This window comes from Simochromis diagramma, unplaced genomic scaffold, assembly GCF_900408965.1.
Source record: "Simochromis diagramma unplaced genomic scaffold, fSimDia1.1 OVJJ01000413.1, whole genome shotgun sequence".
NCBI lineage: Eukaryota > Metazoa > Chordata > Actinopteri > Cichliformes > Cichlidae > Simochromis > Simochromis diagramma.
The window spans coordinates 2,883,901-2,907,389 of record NW_024386948.1 but is presented as its reverse complement, the minus strand read 5'-3'; the positions used below and the strand labels follow the sequence as shown (position 1 = coordinate 2,907,389).

At 42.1% G+C, this 23,489-nt stretch overlaps 1 protein-coding gene across 1 annotated transcript in view; it reads right to left on the bottom strand.

Annotated features, from left to right (window-relative positions):
- The window catches only part of LOC120737562 (fibroblast growth factor 14-like), a 68,647-nt gene extending 45,524 nt beyond the window's left edge, over positions 1-23,123 (bottom strand). Inside the window, exon 1 of the mRNA XM_040038349.1 lies at positions 21,773-23,123. Coding sequence (XP_039894283.1) covers positions 21,773-22,451 — 679 coding nt within the window. The 5' untranslated portion in view covers positions 22,452-23,123. The remainder of the gene's footprint in view (positions 1-21,772) is intronic.
- Between the last annotated feature and the right edge of the window lie 366 nt (positions 23,124-23,489).

Sequence of the window (23,489 nt, the reverse complement as noted above, 5' to 3'; positions counted from 1 at the left end):
CACAGGCGCGGGGAAGTCCACTGTTGCCTAGGTAACGAGTGATTAGTGACGCAGGTGGGTCTCCGAAAGGAGGGAGGGAACACCTGCTGAATGCTGAGAGGGTAACAAACACGCACACAGGCACACACACACACATCTGGCATCAATTACATTAATCACAGGGCTTTTCTGACTTTCTCCTCTCTGCTGCTGCTGCGCCTCGCTCCTGTGCGCACACACAAACACTGAAACACAAGCACATGATCACACACACGCCTATGCTGCTGTTAGACATAAGGAAAACAATCACCATTAGAAGATGCCGCTTTCTTTCTGTCTCCACTCTTTGCTTCCCTTTGGTCCTTTCCTTGTCACCTTTCACTCTCCTTTCCTCCTCCCCTGTCCCCATCTCCCCTCTTCTCTTATCCTCTCCTTTCTTCTCCTCATCTGTGTTTGTAACATCTCTAACACAGCGGGGAGAAGAAGAGAGGGAATGGGGGGACTAAATTATTCATTCACCCCCCCACCCTTTTCCTTCCATCTCTGCTGTCTCTGCTGTCTCTAGCGCTCCTCCTCCTTGTTTCTCTCTGTTTGTTATACCTATTCCCGTCTCATCCCAATTTTTTTAAGCATTCAGCAGCCTCTCTCTCTCTCTCTCTTTCCTTTTGCTCGCTAGCACAAAGACCAGTGAGAAACTTTGCATGTACTGGATGTCAGAAAACTCACAGGGACATGTGCATCACAAGGACAGACGCAATAAAAACACAGAGTATTTTTGTTCCTGTCATAATAGTTTGTCATTCGGGCTGTTAAAGCAAGCATTAAAGTTTTTGAAGGAGGGTGGGGGGAATGGGTTAGGGGGATTGAGATTTTGAGGTTTTGTTATTGCTTTAAAACTTAAAATTAGCGCCAGAAGCGCAGGGTTATAAAGACACTGCAGTGACTGAAATCTCATGTTAATATCGATGATAATTCAGTGTCCCAGCTAACTACCCTCAGGTCAGTGGCTCAGCGTTTTACTGGCCTATGTACATTTTTTTTATTGGCTTGTGAAAAGGCTTTTATTTTTATATGTAAAATATTAATGCAATTTAAATAATACAATATTTTATATTATTTTACTTTTTTAATCTAAAAATGTTTTACAAAAGCTTTGAAACAAAATGGTCTAGTACACCTCATGCCCCCTTGCATATTTTAATACAACTTCTGAGGGCTTACTGCAGATTTTTCTCTGTGTATGAGGTGCATGGAGCAGCTACAAAGTTCCCTTTTCCTCCAACTCAGAATTTGTTGCAACAGCAAAGGTCTTAAGGTCGATTACAGGAACAGACCTGCTGTTTTGGGAGCTGGGAACACACCGATTGCTCATAAGACATTTGAAGGGTGTTTTTCTCATCTGTTCTTTATTTCTTAAACTTTCACTTATCGGTTGTAGTAAATGTCAGCATCAGCTAATATATAGCACAGCCCATATATTTCAGGCTATTCTTATAGTGTACAAATGCTCATTAGCATGCATATTCTGTAGACGTGTTAAATACTGGTTTAGCAGATAGTTATCAAATATGCTAAACTGTAATAATAGGTAATAACTCGAAATTCTTGACATATGAAAAGAACAAATGTAGCTAGCAGATAATGTGCAAGAGATGCACATTTTTATGTTTCTCTAAAAAATATAAAAATAGAAACCTAATGAAGAAAAAGTACAGAGAAACTGATCACAACAAGAGACAGAGTCACAAACACAAACATGCGTACAATGATTTGACACTCATGTTGTGCCATTACTTACAGCATTTTGCAGTCCACTGTATCGTGCATACATCATAGAATAGAAAAAATGTCTGGATAACCTTGAATAAAACCCCCTAAAAACAATATAACACAAAAAACACACACACAATTCCCCCCTCTGTTGTCATGGCGGATTTTCTTGACAAACTTGAAAAGCAACTAACTCAACTACCCCCAAGATCAAGTACTCCTGTCTCCAAAACACTCTCCCACTGATTACATAGTGATGTCTCAGTTTTTAGCTTAGCCTATATATTCCCATGAAATGCCATTCAAAGCCTTCTGCCATTTGTGCCACTTTGAAGTATGAAGTAGTGGCAGTAAAGTTTATATTAGTCGTGCCAATTTCCATAGAGTTACCAAGTGTTTATTGAAAAAGAAAAATGGCACTGGAATTACCTGAAATGCTCCAATCAGGTCCACATGTTCTTTATCTGTATGGCTGCTGGTTAAAGTAGCAGCTCATTAACTGAGAGGAGCACAGAATAACCTGCAGTCCAGTTTCCATCTCTAATTTTAGACCTTTATCTCACATTACAGATGGTATCTGATACTGTATTGGGCTGACTTAATCAAAGCTCTTGTAGGAGCAAGACAAAGGAAAATGGTTTATAAAATGGACCACCAGTAAAACAATCCTGCACATTATATCACATATAAAAATAGCTACATATAGGACAGTAAATAAATTTTAGCACCAAAAGCAATTTATATTTGGTGGCATGGCTTTGTTCTTGGGCCTCACCACTCTTCCATGTCCATTTGTGGCAAGCCAAACTGCAGGGAGATCAGCAGCAAGGCACAGACCAGAGCAGATATCAATAAAAACAGACTCAACGCTGATTAAACTGCAGGAAATTAATAAGTGAGTCTGCAAAGAGCTTGCAGATGTAACAGTATGGGGAGTTTCAAGCACATAGGAGATTTGTCAATGGGATCCCCAAAAGGGCATCAGCTGAGCCATAAACTGATGTGGGCTGGCATTGGTTTGAGGCATTCCCATATGCACCCATCCACCCATCTGTTTCTTAACTGCTTATCCAGTTTGATAGGCTGGAGCTGGGTTGGGTGAACAGTTCAGCTGGCCATCGCAGGGCTAACATGCTCACACTCACACTTACGGCCAATTTAGAATGATTATAGATGATCAGAGTGACCCTAGCAGTCGAGCAGAGGAGCTCCACACAGAGCAGTGTGTTTGAACCAGCAACTTCTTGTAGCTGTGCTTACCGCTAGACCCCCAAACCACCCGAGGGTCGAATCATCAGCGACGATTTTCAACGCAAAAAAAAGATAACAGCTGAAAATGGAAGGATTCTGAATCAGAACAGTTACATAATCACTCCAGATCTTTCCCCCTCCAAAAAAAAAGTCCCAACTACACGAGAAGATGGAGGTGTGTGTGTGTGGGTGTGGGGGGGGCAGAGAGATAACAAGAGCGAAAGGAGAACTCCTTCAAGTGAGAGTTTGAATTAAGGAAGACGCTGAAAGCTGAGTGGAGGTGGCAGAGAGATATGAAATATATATGCATTTTTAAAAAAATGCGGGAAGAAATATAGGGAATAGTATTCTCTAGCTTTCACCTGCAGTCCAGTGTTCACGAATACCTTTATCTTACATATCACATGATATCTGATGTTGTATTTGGCTGACTTTAATAAAACTCTTACAGGGATAAGAGAAAAAACTGACTAAATGCACAAAAAAGCATTGTCAGTCAGCACGTCGTGAAATGAAGTTGATATATAACCACTGCTAAATTATTCATGACCATCTGATGTCACGATTTGACTCGTGTCTGTGTGTCTGCACACAATGAAGAGAGAAGAAACAAACTTGGCCACGTCCATGTCTGTCATAACATATACAGTGGGATGCAAAAGTTTGGTCAACCTTGTTAATAGTCATTATTTGCCTGTATAAATCGTTGGTTGTTACAATAAAAAATGTCAGTTAAATATATCATATAGGAGACGCACACAGTGATATTTGAGAAGTGAAATGAAGTTTATTGGATTTACAGAAAGTGTGCAATAATTGTTTAAACAAAATCAGGCAGGTGCATAAATTTGGGCATCACAAAAAAAAGAAATGAAATCAATATTTAGTAGATCCGCCTTCTGCAGAAATTACAGCCTCTAAATGCTTCCTGTAGGTTCCAATGAGAGTCTGGATTGTGTTTGAAGGTATTTTGGACCATTCCTCTTTACAAAACATCTCTAGTTCATTCAGATTTGATGGCTTCCGAGCATGGACAGCTCTTTAACTCACACCACAGATGTTCAATAATATTCAGGTCTGGACTGAGATGGCCATTCCAGAACGTTGTACTTGTTCCTCTGCATGAATGCCTTAGTGGATTTTGAGCAGTGTTTCCAGTCATTGTCTTGTTGAAAGATCCAGCCCCGCCGCAGCTTCAGCTTTGTCACTGATTCCTGGACATTGGTCTCCAGAATCTGCTGATACTGAGTGGAATCCATGTGTCCCTCAACTTTGACAAGATTCCCAGTCCCTGCACTGGCCACACAGCCCCACAGCAGGATGGAACCACCACCATATTTTACTGTAGGTAGCAGGTGTTTTTCTTGGAATGCTGTGTTCTTTTTCCTCCATGCCCCTTGTTATGCCCAAATAACTCAATTTTACTTTCATCAGTCCACAGCACCTTATTCCAGAATGAAGCTGGTTTGTCCAAATGTGCTTTAGCAAACCTCAAGTGTCTCTGTTTGTGCTGGAGAAAAGGCTTCCTCTGCATCACTCTCGCAGACAGCATCTCTTTGTGTAAAATGCACCGAATGGTTGAACGATGCACAGTGACTCCATCTGCTGCAAGATGATGTTGTAGGTCTTTGGTGCTGGTCTGTGGGTTGACTCTGACTCTTCTCACCATTCGTCGCTTCTGTCTATCCCGATTTTTCTTGGTCTGGCACTTCGAGCCTTAACTTGAACTGAGCCTGTGGTCTCCCATTTTCTCAATATGTTCCTAACTGTGGAAACAGACAGCTTAAATCTCTGAGACAGCTTTCTGTATCCTTCCCCTAAACCATGATGGTGAACAATCTCTGTCTTCAGGTCATTTGAGAGTTGTTTTGAGACCCCCATGTTGCTACTCTTCAGAGAAAATTAAAAGAGGAGGGAACTTACAATTGACCCCCTTAAATACTGTTTCTCATTATTGGATTCGCCTGTGTATGTAGGTCAGGGGTCACTGAGCTTACCAAGCCAATTTAAGTTCCAATAATTAGTTCTAAAGGTTTTGGAATCAATAAAATGACAACAGTGTCCAAATTTATGCACCTGCCTGATTTTTTTAAACAATTATTGCACACTTTCTGTAAATCCAATAAACTTCATTTCACTTCTCAAATATCACTGTGTGTGTGTCTCCTATATGATATATTTAACTGACATTTTTTATTGTAACAACCAACGATTTATACAGGCAAATAATGACTATTAACAAGGTTGACCAAACATTTGCATCCCACTGTATAAAGGCTTTGAATTGATTTTTAAAAAGTGCATTTCCATGTATTCCACCAGAACACAAAAGTTGTGGCAGTGACAGAAAACAATCCCTCAGATATGGATGAAGCTACAGATTTTAATATATGGATGCTCAACATATATTTCCAGCTGCACAGAACAAGGGCGCACGGTGGGAGCCTAAGCTTAGCTTTACCAATTCAGTATCACCACCAAACTTATAAAATCATGATGTCACTATTAAGTTGATTTTGAATACAAAACATACACAGACTTATCATTTAGCTAGTGAATCCAAAGTTATGGCCAAAAATGTGTTTTGTGAGGACCGTTACACCAAAATCTAAGAACTTCTTCTGTAATGTGAAATTACTCCAGGGGAATGAGGGACAGGGGGACTGACCGAGTTACAGAGAACTGACTGGACACAAGTGAAACTAATGATGAGTGAGCAGACAATTACAGTACAGAAACAGAAAAGGATGCTAAATAAGTATGGGTATTTACCACAATAAACAGGAAATCATTAAAACTGAAACTCCAGTTTTAAACTCACTTTTGAAGCCAGCCTCAAGTGGCTGAGAAGCTACGTCCATGTTTTGTACCTTCTGTGGCCAAAATGTAATCCCCCCCCTTCTTTTTTTTTTTGCCTGTCCCGTTTGGCTCTTTTGCCATCAGAATTATTGTCTAAAGGCAAAGAAAGATGCCCAACGGAAAAAAACAAAAAAACAAAATGTTTGTGACCACTGGTGCCTCCTCCATGTATAAGCTTCTTTTCCTTTTACAGCACATATCATTTACACATTCCCATTCACAATCCCTTTTCGTGTATTGATCCATTTTGTGAAAAAAAGCGTACCCTCCTGTTGATCCTGCTGCAGCGATGGACAGTAAAATTATTGTGTGGTCCAGAATAAGAACATTATAGTCCTGAGCAGACTGGTCCGCAGAAATCTAATATATCTGTCAATGCTAATCCATTTACTTCAGAAGGCAAAGTAAAACTGATCTGCACTCCCCCAACCTGCACTAAACCTCAGCCCCCTACCCACAGCTCCTCCTGCCAACAGTTTGTGGACCTTTAGTGAGTAATGGCTATGATTTTCTTCTCATTGCTCTAAGAAGTTTTACATCACTGTAATTTTCTGGCCTGTCTGTAAATGAGTCAGTCACATCTCAGGCAGGTTTCACTGTGTTCACAATGCTCAGATGCTCTGGCAGAATACAAAAGGCTGGAAACTCGGGTTAGTTTTGATGTCCTCCATCTGTACTATTATGCATTGAAGGTTTTGTTCTGCTTGTTGCAGCTTGAAAGACAGACAATACGTTAACTGCGTGCTCCATAATTTCCCCACTGAAGGAGATTAGAGCTCGGCTTGACTGCAATGACAGATGCCTTATTTTTCCCTAACAGTGGTTTTTTTGTTTAGCTTTCATACACGTCTGTATGCAAGGCTTACCGAACAAGACGCACAAATTACTTTTCAGTAACGGGAGCAAAGTGCATAGTTAGATAATATGACAAAAAGATAAAATACTTTGTTAAGCATTTGCTGCTCAACAATGGAGAATGTTTTCAGAGCCACCCACAGTCATGCACACGCTGTGTGGGAACTTAAGCTTATTTTTCTCAGCAGCAGCTCCAGGCAGCCCGTAGACTGAGTGACGAAAGGTCTCATTTCAGCCACTAGGCCATAAAAAAAGTTGCTTTAGCTCACAGTTCTTTGTAGTTAGTTGGGAGAGGTGGAGTTGCCAACTAAAAGAATGTGGCATTTTAAGAAAATGATTAAATCATTTTCAATTTGTTGGCAGCAAGATGTCTTACAAAAACATGGGACAGGCCCATGTTTACAGCTGTGTAGCATCAAATCTTCTTTTAAGAACAGTCCATAAGCATCTGGGCGCTGAGGAGACCAGCTGCTGAAACGTTTTGGACAGGAATGTTGTCCTGTTCCTGTCTGATGGAGGATTGATTTGGATTGATTGGAAATGATTTCATGTTTTTGGTTTCATGATGTGCTAAATGTTTTCAGCTAGGTAAAGGTCTGGACTGCAGGAAAGCCAGATCAAGGACTCTTCTACTATTAAGCCATGTTGTTGTAATAGATGTATTAATGCACCACAATACCATTGTAATTCAGGCTTTTGAACTGAGCACCAATGATAAGCCAGGTGCTCTCTTTCCTCTTTAGACTATAGGAAGCAGCATCCATGTTTTCCACAAAGAATTTACTTTTTTTTCATCTTTCATTTAACTAAAAAAATTTGAACAAATAATGTGTTTTGTGACAGATACAAAGTGCCTAAAGATATCATTTTAAATAGCTTCTTTACTAAGTTCTCTGCTATGTATAGAAACACTGGTTCATCCCTTGATTTAGGTGTGTTATTTTCTGTCTGAATTATTCATAGGTTAGTTAATTGTCTTAATAACAAGAAGCATTCCTGTGAAAGTGGTCAGATACAAAGACTGGACTGAAAATAAATGTCCAAAGAAACAGAAAGAGCTTCAGAAAACCTGGAGAACTAGTGTCCCTAAAACTATATATCCTCTTACTAATTGCACACTGAGGTTGATGGCATATTCAGTAACACGTTTTTATCTACAGCAGGCCTGCAGCATGAGTTACCATGGCGATGTAAGTAATGAAAACCCTTTGTAACCCTATGTCAAATTGAAGTTACCTTCCTAGACCCCTAATCCAGCTTCATAGTGCAGGCCCCAGCTTTGATGCTAAACCTTTTTTGTTTCTTTGTTTGATGTTTCTACCAGAGTCACATTCCATGTTCAAAAGGGCAGAACATTCACCAGCTCAGTTATTGCACCTCTCAAAGAAAAGACTTTTGGAGAGATTTGAGCCTTTTTGAACTTCCACCTCATTTCAGTTTCTTCGTGCAGAAATTCTCCTGCATATGTGCCGAGGGCTCTGGCTTGCAGTAGCTACAGTATTATGCCTGCAGGGTTGTAATTTTTGGTGTGAGTTGCAGTGCAATATCCAGTTGCAGTGCCCTAAGGGGGTGTACAGTGTCTGTGTGATAATTGCCTCTCGCCATGTTTTTAATTGACGCTGACTGAGATATATGTCTTATAGTTTGTACTACAAACTGTTTGGTACGAGGCAAATTGAATTTAATTGTGATAAAAATGATTTCTTCCTTCATCTTCTCTTTTGGCTCTCAGCGAAGGCGGTCGCACTTTTCTCCTCTCCTGGCCTTATCTTCCCTGCTTAGCTTCTTATGTCCTTGTCTTCTCTTGTGTTTTTACTTACTTTTCCCTGGAACACTCTCTCACAGTCTGTTCTCTAAAACCTAAAAGAGGAATTATGGATTTGATCAACTGGTCTCTGAATGCAATTGACACCCCTTCTCAACGAGAAGTCTGGGCTCGGGTGAGCCTGACTGCTGAAGATATCTACCTATTCGGAACCATGATAACAGGGTTCTTGCTGATCGGAGCTGGCTTGGCCCTGGCTTATCGAATAATTAAGGAAGCGGAACCGGCTGTTCAAACCCCCACAAAGCTGCCCGCTGGGATTGAAATGATGGGACGAGGCGTGAGTTTCTCAAAATGGGCTCATTGAGTGCAGCACGGAGAAGATCTTGGAGAACGCACGGCTGCCGTGAATACTCAGAACAAGACCTCTGAGTGAAAAACTGGATTACATCTGGAGGGGCTAGCTCGAATAACACCTTTGAGCGCAAATTCGATCACATCTTGGGGAAGTGCACTGCGGTCGTGAGTTCTCAGAACCTGCTCTTTGAGCAAAAAGAATGACAACATCATGGAACGTAAGTTTGGATAACATCATAGAAAGCTCATGGCTCTCCAACGGGAGATTGAGAGACCAGTGTTGGATGAGGCACCTAAACTTCAGCTCATGCTTCACCTGTTGGCGGTTAAAGGAAAGGACAGCACAGCAGTTTGTTGAGGAAGGCAGAGAAAATCAATGCATTGATGAAGCAGGCAATGAGATAGTGACGATAAGTGGGGGTTGTTTCACATCTACCTTGGCCAGCTGATATCCCTGTGAAACCATCTTGGCTTGTGAGTCTGTCATTGTTTGAGGAGAATTCACATCTATTTGCATCAGGCTGGGACAGTTAACGCAAAGCCAGTGCATCTAAAACAGATGCTTGAAAATGAAAATGACTTTGACCCTTGAACCCCTGGACAAGACCAGTTCTTGTCCTCAAGTGGGTTGATTCACTTTTGTGTTGTCTATTGTACAAGCTTGTCCTTGATAGCTTGAGGATCTCAAAGACAAACCTAAAGACAAACCAGCATCCATTACCAGTGTCTCTCTTTTAGAGCTCAATAGCCCCAACACATTTAAGAGGTTGACGGATTTGGTGCTGGCATGTTTAGGTTCAATAACTTGTTTAGTGTACCACAATCAAATTATTGTGTTCAGCTGGATTTTTCTGGAGCCTTTGTCATGCTTGGATGAGGAGCTAACCAAATTATGCCAGGCTAACCTCAAGGTAAAGCCAGTTAAATGAAATATATTTGCTTGCAGAGCAACATCATCCGGTGCACTGTGTAGAAGCTGGAAAAGTAGAAGCATGGCATCAGCAACTAGGGCTAAAGAAGTGGACTGAAGTAAACAGTTTTATTGGGTATGTTTATTGTTTCTTCATTAATCTTGCGTTTCTGCCTCGTTGAGCGTGGTAAAAAGTTTTGGGATCTTATGTTCCCTTGTGAATCACAATCATTTGGTCTATTACTCAGTGATTGTGATTCACTAACAGGTGAGGACGTTTGATGAATCCAAACGATGGATTTCTGTGTTGTAAACGCCCAAATCAGTCCATGCATGATTACATTGCAAACCATCAAAAAGTGTGCGCATGCGCAAATGTATTCCCCATCGTCTGGACTGGACTGATGATTGTCGGTTGGAATATTTTTACTTATCGCCCAACCCTAGCATGCTTGTTTTAAGTGGGAACATTTTTACACACTACTGTCTTTCTACTGCCTGGTTTATTTCATCTGTTTCTTTTTCTGATGTTCTAAATGGTAAAATGGTGAAAGGACTGTACTTGTGTAGCACTTTTTAAATCAATTCAAGCATTCAAAGCACTTTCAACCACATGCTTCATTCATCCATTTACACATGCACTTATGTGCCGATGAATGCATTAGAGGTTCAGTATCTTGCCCAAGGACGCATGACTGGGGTTCAAACCACCAACTGTCCAGCTAGAGGACAACCCGCTCTGCCTCTTCAGCTACAGCCACCATAATTCTATTAAGAATTTAACTCCAAATTCACAAAGTCACAAAAACAAAGCTAATATTCTTTGGGAGTCTCCACTTATTGCACACATGACTTAGCCTTGCTGTGACACTAAAAAGACCTCACACACAAATCTGGTTTAGCCACAGTGTTACATAAAAGGAAACACCTTTTATAGAAATATGTGCATGTGGCATGTCTGTGTGCACGGTAATCCCTCTAACAATGACAGTTCAGCAGCATGGTGCATTAGCCTGTGAGGCTAACATGGGACTGCATCCAATTCAAACTGTGACACAATACCGATGTGAGAGTAAATCTCCTCTGTGGCGAAAAAAAAAAAGGAGATTTCAGTTGAGTGAGAAAATCGGATATATCTAAAAATACGCACTCTGTAACAATTCCTTTATTAACAGATTTATTTTGATAATAGCTGAAGGCAGTGGTGCAACCTTTTCATGGCCGGTGCAGAACATTTATCAGATAATAACTCAATATAATTTTTCTCAAAGCAAGTCCTTTAAAATTCTCACTTTGCATAGTCTAATAGCTCCAAGTCATGTTCGATAAAGCAAGATCCTTCTGCCCAGTTAGAGTTAAATAACAGTATGTTTAAAGAATACCGTTTCATAAAAGCTTTCACTTTACTTCAGCTTTCAATTTACTTCAGTAAACAGAGAAAAAATACAAGCAGCAGACTCTAATGCTCAGATAAATCTACTGTATTCTGCAAATCCCGTAAAGACCACAGCAAACAATGAAATTTCACAATTGACAAGTATCGTCTGTGTTCCCAAAGCCTGATGTGGCTCAAAAAGAGCAAAACAAGCGACTGCAAGAGGAAAAAACAACTTTGCAAAGAATCAAGCACCAGATGAGTGGATGACCTCATCTGTCCGCTAGATGCACACATACTGACACACCATCGACAGCTATATAACAGAGACCTCCAGGCAGACGTTAGAGAGCGACGCCTGACTTATCAATTACTACAAGAGGCATTTTAAGTGTTGTGTGCATCTCACTGTGTTCTCTGTGCTCTTGGTCCAAATGCATAAGGACAGTGTGTGTCCTTTTGAGTCGTCGTGGTCAAGACCAGACACTAAAATACCTCCTAATATTAATATTATTGACGTAGATTGGTGGGATTATTCACATCAGACACATTTGTGTTATTATGCTGGACTCTCTCCTGAATTCTTGATTGCTCACATGGCACAAAACATGCACCAAAGAAAAAAGTTTGATCTTGTCACAATTTCAAGTTTACACAAGAGAAACACATAACAACCTGCTATTTCATCTCTACACTCCCAATAATCGCTTAAATTTAACACAAAACAATGAATATATTTTAAAAACTCTGGTTTAACAATAACTTTGTGATCAATTTTTAACTAAAGTCAAGACTGATCAGTTGTGATTGGCCTGTTTCTAACCAACTTTCTCAAAGTTGTTGTAAAGATCTAATGGGTGAGTTTAAATCCTCCTAAAACCTCTATGCAAGCATAGAAGTATGTTTATGACTACAGGTATTATTGAAGATGTGTGTTTCTAGGAAGGTGTTACGTAAGCAAAGCTAGTCTTATTCTTCTGCTCTACCTCCTTTAGCAAAGAGTGGCTTACCTGCTTCAGCTTTGCCTAAAGCAGCCTTTATTCTCTTCTCCGCTACCTTCAATATAAACTCAAAGTCCATGGCGCGCACACACCTGCAAACACCAGCCCATTGGACTTACTTGGAAAACGTACTTCTTAAATTCTCTGCACCCTTCTCTCTGGTGCTACACACAAACACACACACACACACACACTGTGAGTGGAATAGATATGGTGATTATGTCATGCAGGGCTGTCATCAAGCAAAAGGTTAACACAGACAAGAGAAGACTAAAAGTCAGCTCGAGTGTGTGACTGAGAGGTAGAACAAAGGGAGAGATATCAAGGAGAGGTGCTAAGAAAAGCTACAGACTGAAAAGCCATCAAAAACAAACAACGCAGGAGGGCTTTTCAAATGTTTAGAGTCGCCTTTAATGGAAGGAAAGTTTTTATTGTCCTTTCGGCACTATTGATGAAGACCATAATGTGGGTTTGCACTGATTTGAGGTGTTTTTAGAAAAATACAGAATTCCTCCAGTCTTGTCCTTCTGTACTCGAGCAATGGTAACATTGACCGAGTGTATCTGGCAGCTCCGGCCGCACCAATTAAACGTTTTTTATGTAGCCAGTCACAGAGAGAGACCGAGATGCCGTCAAGTGCCTCTCTGCTCCTTATCGTTCAGTCTGTGAAAACACTTCTCAGTGGAGCCTTTGATGCCCTGTTGCTTTTTTAAGTGCACTTGGAAAAATGTCACTGGGCGCTCATTCTCTCGTGACGGATACCTGGAGCCGAGTCCAGACACATGCGGGTGCGCCTACACCCACACTGAAACACACACATCCTCACCTTTCTTCACTCGCTCATTGCTTTATTTTGAAAATTATAGTGTTTCCAGTGCGAACGCTGCTCCACTGTAATTAACAGCACTAGCTTCTCAAACAATTTTTTGACACCCTGCAATAACTACACTTATTTACCTCCACATCTCTGCTGTCCTATCCAGGCAGAAATCTAATGACACAGGATTTGCAGCAGAACTGAGATGTTTCATAAGATTATATAACTCACCGTCTTGGCTTACAGCATGAATGAAAGCCTCCTTTTTAGTGAAGACACTGTCCTTGACATAAGATGTTAGCAGTGTGGCTGCGATCTTTATCAAGAGTGATTCTTTTTTAAAGACATCCTAACTACATTTTTATTAGGGGCGGGGAAAAATTGATAGAGGATAGTGTTTTGCATGGCAACACTGTATAGATACAGAGACACCAAGTATTGATATTTAAATAAATAAAAATATTCTTGGAGCACTAAGAACAAGAAGGCTGACATCGTGAGCCACCATCTGGTGATAACGTTAGCAAATTCACATTAAATCCAACACTGGTCTGACTTAGCTTGAAAAACCCACCCCCTAATTCAGAGCAAGCTAACAGCTCGGTCACACAAGTCAAATAGGACAGCAACCTTCTTACAGATACATAGAACTGCTGACTGCCAGCTGATTATATTGAATGTTTTCACATTTTGCAACTGTTTCCACCCCAGAGGTTGTTGCACACTCATGACAACTTTTGACCGCAAGGCAATTGCACAGGTCGCCTGACAGGAGGCAACCTTGATGCAAGCAGCTGCAGTCTGGCTTGGACTGACTGCAATCACTCTCCGAGAGATTGTTGAAAGTTTGTAAAAAATTGGAGTATTTAAAATGCAAATTGCCAACATGTTGCCATCAATCTGAATCACTCCATGTCATTGAGCAGAACTTGACTCGACTGGCACACAGCTGGTTATATTCAGATTTTATTCCTATAGTTCTGGCATAAATGTTGCATAACGCTTGGCTTGTGTCTGCAATATAAGTTTGTTTTGTTTTAACCAAAAATCTAGCGTGATTATATAAGGTGTGTGTGTGTGTGTGTGTGTGTGTGTGTGTGTGTGTGTGTGTGTGTGTGTGTGTGTGTGTGTGTGTGTGTGCATGCGAGTGCAAGTGCAAGTGCAAGTGCTCGGTATGGCATATATGATGAGTCCAGACGAAAGGACCAGCAAAGTCATCCCTCTTTTTGCAGACTAAGTGTGTTTGGACAATGACGCCATGATCTAATAAGCATCCTTACACACACACATACACACACATGCACACACACTCATACATACATATGAGGGGGGATATTAGAGTACTGCACCAAAACCCTCCGTGTGACCGTAGAGGACAGACATCACTACGGCTGTCACTATTTTGCCAACTCATCATCTGTGGACAACATAACAGCGCGCAACTAGAACAGAGAAAGAAGCACACAATTCAGTTGATTCAACAACGCACACGAAGGTGGATTTTGAAGGCAGATCTCAGCATAACCGCTTTTTAAAAGCAATATATTTAGATGGCGTGTGTAGTCCATGCGTGTTTGTGTATATGTGACCCTTTCGCTTACAGCGACAGATCTGAGTTGGCACGAACCCTGCTGCTATACTCCAGAGTTTGAATAAAACATAAAGTAAGACGCCTTAATGGAAACTCTCCGAAGAAGGTGAGCAAGCTTGCCTATGTGGATGCATGGACTCGCACGCCTACGTGTGCTATAAAAGGTGAAAGTCTCTATCTGGGTCACGCCACATGGGACACGAGACATTGAGTAACACCGTGCTTTATTCCTCTTAACAATGAATGATACAGATGCTGGTGGAGACGTTTTTCAGTAGTCAGACACCATTCACTCAGCTTCTTTCTGTCAGAACATATACACTGACAGCGAGGCCAAACCGAATCACTAAACTCAAGTATTTGATTCCATGGCCTTGATTCTACATGCATTAGTTGAATTTAGTCCCTGATATCAGTTATATAGCCTGTAGTGCCATTCTTTGAACAAAATCACTTAACACATAGACTGTATATAAAGGATGGTAAATGGCAAGTGACCATAACTACAGGTTTGTAGACCGTTTGTAAACCTTTCAGCGTCTTAATTTTTTTGTAGCCATTAGTGTCCATATTTGGACAAGAGGGCTTGGTAACCAGCAGCCTTGATTAGTGTGGTGGATTGTGCAGATGCAGCGCACACTCACAGGTACCTGCTAATTAGCACTAACTAAAAGACTTTATCAAATATAGGAATTTCTCTTACTAAAATTTAAGCTCAAAATTCTTGGTCAGCTTGTTGTCATATAGGAAGTCTTGTTAATTATCTTTAATTAAAATGCTACCGATAGGGAGTGTCAGGGTGGTGCAGTGGTTAGCACTGTTGCATCACAGCAAGAAGGTTCTGAGTTTAAATTTAGGCAGTGTGGAGTTTACATGTTCTTGCTATGCCTATGTGGGACCTCTGGGCACTCCTGCTTCCTCTCTCACTGTTGAAAGTCTTGCATATTAGGTTAGCTTAACATTGTAAACTGGCTGTAGGTGTAAGTGTGTTAGCCCTCCAACAGACTGTCTATGTGACCAGGGTATACCCTGTGTAGTGGGGCGTGGTCTGCGGGGCCGTGCAGGGCAGGCGAGCACACCTGCATGGCATCAGCAATCATGCCCTGCCAACTTAAATATGGGACTGGGTCCTGACTGGTTGTTGATGGTGTTGGTGTTGATGTGCACAGAATAATAAAAAACGTACAGAACACGACTGGGTCTGCCGTGCACGTTTACACCCTGCTTTTAACCCCACTGAACTGGTTAAGTGTTTTGTTTTGTTTTTAAATGGATGGATTGATGTTCCAAAAGGCACCAGCACAGCTGAGAGGTCCAGTTCAATGGCTTGAATTAGCTAATGTAAATCCCAGTACACAGCTAGAACCCACAAAGTGGTGCATTTGAGCCATAATTAACTTTTAAAAATAGATCCCTGTAATGAGATGAGGGGAAATTAGCTAGAGAGCAATAAAATACCAGGCTGCAAACATTTTAACACTGAGCGCCAGCCTCAGGTGGCCACTGGAGGAACTGCAGGTTTTGGTGCTTTTGAACTAGGTTATTTGTCAGAGGTCACTGCTTAGCTTTGATCCCAAATAGCTAAATCAACTCTAGATCAAAATGTATTGTATATTATACCATCATCCAACAGCAGCAACTACAATTATAAAGAAACCAAAACCGAAGCTTGCTTCTGATCACCCGCATCAGCGCGTGTATCTTTACACGCTGAACAAAGCTGTATTTCAGCCATGCAAGCGGACCCTCACTAAACAGTGCAGTTCATGGTAAAAAAAAATTAAAAAGAAGAAGAAGAAAAAGAAAAGGTCAGTAAATGCTGAGTCAACTAAACTCTGTCTCCTTCCCATCAGCAGGTCCGTATTTGACAGCCAACATAAATGCACGCACATAAAGAGAACAAGAGCAAGAGTTCATATGTTATCTTTAATTGAAGAAGAGGGAGACAGCTAAATAGTGCTGGCTGCTATAAATCTGCAGGCTGAGCTGCAGCAGGATACTGGTGGGAATTCATGTCTCTCAAGATAGTGTTAAGTACATAGTGCTGTTCCTCTTTACGTTCACGCTGCGTGCGTGGGTGGGTGAGATATTATTTCTTCGGTTAATTGCCTCATATGACAAAACACACGCAGAAGCCGAGTTTCTGAAGCCGAATTCAATATTTGCAGTCACTTCATTTCAGCTATTTACACAACATTGTGCTTGGTGTTACAACAGATCAACAGATTATTTTCTCCATGGCAGAATAAACTAAGTTGTCACAAAACACAAATAGTGTGATGTGCCCTGCTGTTGCAGAAAAATGTGATTAACTGCATCCACTTACAAACTTTTTGATGAACTTAGCATGCCAGTTATTGGAAGCAGCTAGTGCTACATTGTATTCAACACAAGTTTACCAAAAAATGTATAGCAGATTATGTATTTGTCTATTCGTCAACTGTTTGAAAGCAAAGCTGTGACTCGTAATGTATGCATTTAATAACATTTTACACCCCTAAAAAAAGAGTGGGTGTGAAAGTAGCAGGGTTGCTCTGGTTAGGAGCATTTCAGTTGTCAGAGTCCTGCTTGTGTATCACAGGAATGCACACGCTCTCTCATAAACCCAGCAAGCTTTGCTCCGAGCCAGTTCATCAAATGAGCACACAGGAGCGCAACATAAAAAGGAATTAAAGCAGGAACAAAGCGCCCAGAGGAAACAAAACACATCCAGTCATGTGACACTTTGTAAATTGCCAGCTGTGATGTTTTGGCAGGATTTAAAGCTGTGAATGCTCTGCAGTTATTAGCAAACCAGCTATTTCACCTGTGTCAGCACAGCAAAAATGGTTTGGTTTTGTTTGTTTTCAACTTTAATCTGTAAGATTCAGGAGCCAAACACTAAATGAGTGTTTTCTAATAAGACGAGCCTTTTTCATTTATTGATAAAGTATAAATATAGATTCAGAAACCACTTTATATGGTTGGTAATGCAAATATCTAATCAGCCAATTGCATGATAGCAACTCAATCAATTTAGCCACATAGGCAACCTGATGAAGTTTAAAACGAATAAAGGTGATTTCAGTGACTTTGAATGTGGCATGGTTGTTGGTGGCGGTTAGGCTGGTGTCGTCAGTATTTCACAAACTGTCTGTAGTTTTCAAAGAGCCAAAGTTTATTCGTTAACCAAAAACTTTTATCATAGTTTTCATCAGTGACACTTTTTTCTGATGAAAACAAGACGATAAGTAAATAAAAACTAATGCACGTACAAAAACTACGATCAATTGTACTGATACTATGGACAATGAATTAAAAAAAGATGAAAATGTTCTGGTGACACGAGATCCAATCAGAACTAAATATCTTGTGGGAAGTGATCAATTCAGAATTAGTCTACGGAGGCAGTAAGGTTAGACATGCACAATATGATCTGCCCCCCTGCAAATAAGTTGAAGCTCCCATCCTCCTTGTTTTTTATAAACACTCAACAAAATGTTAATAAAGAAAGAAGAGATAAGCAGACATATGGACACATTTCACATTCGATGTCAAGTTAAAGAAGATGCTTTGTAAACCATGTGAAGCAACTCTCACCAATACAGAACTTTATGTTTTAGTCAACTGAGGCAACTTTGGATTTAATCTCATGATATTTAGTCGGCTAAAACTACAAGACTTTAGACGTTAGTCAAACTTAACACCGGCCTGACAATGTTTTTGACACAAGAGGTCAAAGGAGAATAACCAGACTGCTGAGAGGAAGACAACAAAAACTCAAACAACCACCGGTGACATGCAAGGTCTGGTAAGAGCATCTCTGAATGCACAACAAATCAAACAGATATGCTACAGCACCAGAAGATCACACCAGGTCCCACTTCTGTCCACTAACAACAGGAAACAGAGGTAAGAATTTGCACAGGCTCCTCAATACTGAACAAGAGAAGACTGGATAAATGTTGGTCTGATGAGGCTTTATAGGAGTTTGGTATAAACAACATGAAAGCATGCCTTGTATCAACTGCTCAGGCGGCTGGTAGTGATGTAACACTTTGGGACCTTTAGTACAAGCTGAGAATCTTTTAAACACCACAGCCTACCTGAATATTGTTGGGCATGTCCATGCCTTCATGACCAGGGTGCCCATCTTCTGATAGCTGCTTCCAACAGGATAAAACACCATGCCACAAAGCTCAAATCACCTCAAACTGGTTTCTTGAACACGACAATGACTTCTCTGTACTCAGACAGCCTACATAGTCACCAGATTTCAGTCCAACAGAGCATGTGGTGGATTGGGATGTGGAGGAGGAGATTCTCATCATGGATGAGAGATGTATGGCCAAAATATCTGCAGCAACTGTGTGACCCTGTCATGTCAATATGGACCAAAATCTCTGAGGAATGTTTTCTCCACCTTGTTGAATCCTTACCATGAAAAATTAAGGCAGCCCTAATAACAATGGATTGGATTTATATAGCGCTTTTCAAGGCACCCAAAGCACTTTACAATAACACTATTGATTCACTCTCACATTCACACACTGGTGGAGGCAAGCTACAGTTGTAGCCACAGCTGCCCTGGGGCAGACTGACAGAAGCAAGGCCCCTCTGGTGAACACCAGTAGGCGGTAGGGTAAAGTGTCTTGCCCAAGGACACAACGACCAGGACAGAGAGCCCGGGGATCGAACCGGCGCATCTGTAACCGGCGACCTTCCGGTTACAGATGCACTTCCCAAACCCCTGAGCCACAGTAGCCCTGAAGGCAACAACAAACAGGTACCAACAAGGTGTACCTAACAAAATGCTGGAAATATTTACAGCTTTAAGATCATATATTGTCTTTATCTAAGGCTTTCTGTTTCAAAGTCAGACACACAAACTCACAACAATGTTTTCTGTTTATGCTTTTATGACACACAGCATGCTATCTCCATGATTAATATGATTAACACAGTATGCTGTTCTATAGGACAGAATAGGATAAGGATATATATTAAACTGAATATTGTTAAACTTCTTCTTTGCTGCTTCAGAAAACATAACAAACTAAAAAGCAGGGACTTATTGATGCTTACACATACAAAAAACATCTAAAAAACAATGAAATAGTCTAGCGATGACAGCTAAATTCTAAATAACTGTTAATAACTCTGGTTACACGTTGTAAAAATGTTTCAACGCCTAGGTTTGAAATGCTAGTTGCTGTCCATGGTGCTGAAATTTTTTGCATACCTGTCCTTTTCACACATCAGCTCTAAACCAAAAAGGTGACAGTGCTTTGTAATCACTCAAACAATAAAAAAGATATGAGCATTTAGTATTCAGGGACAAAGAGAAGACACAGCATTAATGGCTGACCTCATCGTACCCTCTGAAGATCCGCTGTGCATGTCAATTTTCTTCTCAGAGCTGAATACTTTTTCACTCTGTGGGCTCAGTGGACTCTCAGATATTACCTCACTGTTGCAAAGGACTTTGTAGAAGGACAGAACAATATCAACATTCTGTATGCAGCTGCTGCTAACGTTTTAGATTCTTTTGGTCAAGTATCATTATATTTATGCAGTCCTCTATCTGTCTGTGTGTTGCACCTGTAGTGTTTACAAATACATCTTGCTAACCAAGCTTGCTAGTCTTAGATGAGAACTCAAAAACAGCCACTTTTGACGCCAGAAAGTTACACAGTAGCAGCCAACACTGAGGCTCCAAAATGACAAAACCAATGGGTGAAGGCACTGGTGGCTATGTCCATCTTTTAGATACAGTCTACTATTTGCACCAGCACCTTCCTTCACTTTGTCCAAAGGCAGATAGTGACAAAGAGTGAAAAACGTCATACATCACCCCTTCAAATAGTCCTCTGTCTATTTGACTGGTGTAGTGTACTGCTCCTTTAACTGATGAATAGCTGTTGAGACACACTGGAAAAAAAAGGCCAGCTGCAGAATCTGGACACTGACACTGCATGTAAAATGAACTCCCCTCTCAGTTTCTATCTATGGTGACTCATAATCTATTTTTTTTTAAGTTATGGGATTACAAATGTGCACATTCCAATTTACTACCACTCGTACTGACACCTGAGATCACTTGTTAACTCCTTATTACTACCTGTTGTCATTTCATGAGCCAATGAAGTACTCAACAAAAAAGTGACAAAGCGATGAGTAATCTGAATAAACTTTCGCTTGTGTTCACTGAAAATATCTGACTACAGGGCATGCATCATTAAACTGCCCTCTCAACACTGTGTGCAGGTTACATGGGCCAGCTCTCTGGTGCAATGTCAATATGCCAATAAAGTCAACAATGTCTGCTTCATTAGTGATGCCAGTGTCAATCTCTGCTCTGCTTTCAGCCACACAGAGGGGAATCTGCTGGAACAAAACAAACACAAAAAGCAAACTAATTAAGTTTGATAATTGAGTTTGCAAGACTGCCCTCAGTACTCTCTGAATTGGTAAATTCAATCAAATCTCCCTCTGACTTCAAATCTTTGCATCTTTGTGTGACAGACCCATCCCTGAAGGTGGACATGTTGCACGTGAGCACGAGGAGCGCTAACTCTCGGCTCACCTGAATGAAAAAAAAAAAAAGTTGGCGCACATACAGTATTAGGGGTCCTCCCCACACCCCCTACCCCTTCCAAAGAAGCTCTGCTGTGCACAGCATCGCATTCAGACTTCGATCTCAGGAGAAGAGATGTGACTGAAATAGGAAACACACACGCACACACACACACAGACACGGGACTCTTTCCTATTTCCACATCATGCACTGTATATCCACAGTGGAAGTCTAAATAAGGCCATGTGTTGTTTAATCATGCAGAGTACTGGAGCCTGAACGGGTCTGCATGCTGCATTAGACTTGATTTGTCTGCAGCATCTCTGCCACGCACGGCACGGCACGGCACGCTTTTCCTTTAATTTTATTTATTTTTTTGTCGGCACGCACTGCCACCGTATACTCAGTATTTGTGCTAATAAGTTAGCACCCCCACCCTACCACCTCACCTCACCTCCCCACCCCACCCACACCCACACCGTTCCCGTGGCGCTCTCACTTGCTGCACAACCACGATTGCGGAGAAACACCAGCGAGCGCTCGAACAGTGCAGTCTCGGGAGGGAATTCACACACAGGCTCGCGCTCGTGCGCGCACGCACACACACATAAACAGAACACCTAATAAAGTCTTCTTCTGTCACCTCCACGCACGCACACGCACACACGCGCACAAAACAAACTCACCAGTTGGGTTCTTGTTTTTCTTGAGGCTCCTGCCACAAAGACACTGCAGCATATGCGATCCTTTGCTGAAAATGTTGTTCCAAATAAACCGCATGGATTTGGCTGAGACGGGGGGAGAGGAGGAGGAGGAGGAAGGAGTGGAGGAAGAGGAGGTGGGGGACGAGAGGCGCTCCGGATGCGGCAGCCTAAAATTCACCCACCGCATGGGGGCTGATACGCCCCCCTGTTTGCATGCCAGCAGAGCCGGCCAGCTGTTGGGCTCAGTTCGGCGGTGCTTGGCCGCCCCGACCTGCACCATAGACAAGAATAAGAGCAGGAAGCCCGGCTCCTCGCCCGCTTTCTCGCCCGGTTCCCCCACGAGCTCGGAGACCACCAACCGCACGTATTCCGCGTCGACGTCGTCCCCGTGCGGCAGGAAGAGAGCAACCGCCGCGGCGCTTGTCTCCTCGGTCCCCGCCTCCGGCTGCCCTAGCTGCCGGCGGTCCTCAGCCGAGGAGCGGTCGCTGCTGCTGCCCGGCCGCCGCGGCGTGGAAAGCCCCCGAGCGCTCCTCTTCAAATGGCGTCGTCTGCCGCGCGGCGCGGGGAGAGGAGCGGCAGCGACGGACAGGCATGCGGCGGCGCTAGCGTGAAGTCGGCGGTACGCGGCAGCTGTCGGCTTCTGCACAAAAAACCATTGCATATTAGTGGGGATGGCAGGGGTCGGTGTGTCCGTCCGTCCGGGAGGAGGGGAGGGGTGCGGATACCGGAGGTCCGTCAGCAAGTCGGTGGCATCCCTGTACCCGCGCGGCGAGCGAGTAGGCTACTGCAGCAGGGGGGCTCCTTTCCAAACGCGCACACCAGCACGCTGCACACTCGCAAACACGCACGCACGCGCTAGATGCACAGTCCTGTTTTTTTTCACCCAGCAGCTTCGCTGGTCTCTGGTCAAGTGAGAGCGCACACACGGCACTGGAACGGGCAGGTGAACCACTGCGGGGAATCTCTGCGCTACCCCGCTCCGTCTTTTTGCTTCTTTTTTAAAAAGTCCTCATAAATATTTGATCCACGTTTTGGCCTTCACTTCTCAATAATCCATAAGCTCCAATGCGCCAAGACACTGGTGCTGTCTGTCTCCCCTTCCTATCCTCTCCTCCACCTCCTACTCTTCACCTTCCTGATAAACAGGAGCTGCTGGACTGTGGTTCTGCTTGCCGTGTCTGTGACTACTGAAAGTAAACGAAGAAGAAGACCCGAGTCTGGCTCCTGGTCCTCACGCGCTTCTTTCGGCGCTTCAAAGTCTTTCTGCGCTCGAGGCAACCAGCGGCCGGCGGGGCGCGAGGAGGTGCACTGACTAACGATGCCAAATCAGTTGCAAAGCCGAACCCAATTAAGCAAAACATCTGTTCCGCTTGGTAATTCCAAAATAAAAGCCCCTCCCCCTTTCACCATTTTTTTAGTTCATGTGAGGAAACTGTCGATTCAGAATTAGGATTTCACTAATACATAGGCTACAGCAACAGTTTGTCTTGAAACAACAACTGTAATATTTTTTTTCTTAATGTCGCATCAATACTCCTTCATAGAAATGAATACTATCAGAAAAGAAGAAATAAATAAAACAGGGAATTTGTTAAAAGATTTTTAAATAAGCCTATTCCGTTTATAAAGTTTAAAAAAAGTTGTTTTAGTAAAATTTACCTTAAACAACGTAGTAAGCTATAGCACAATTCCCAGAAAA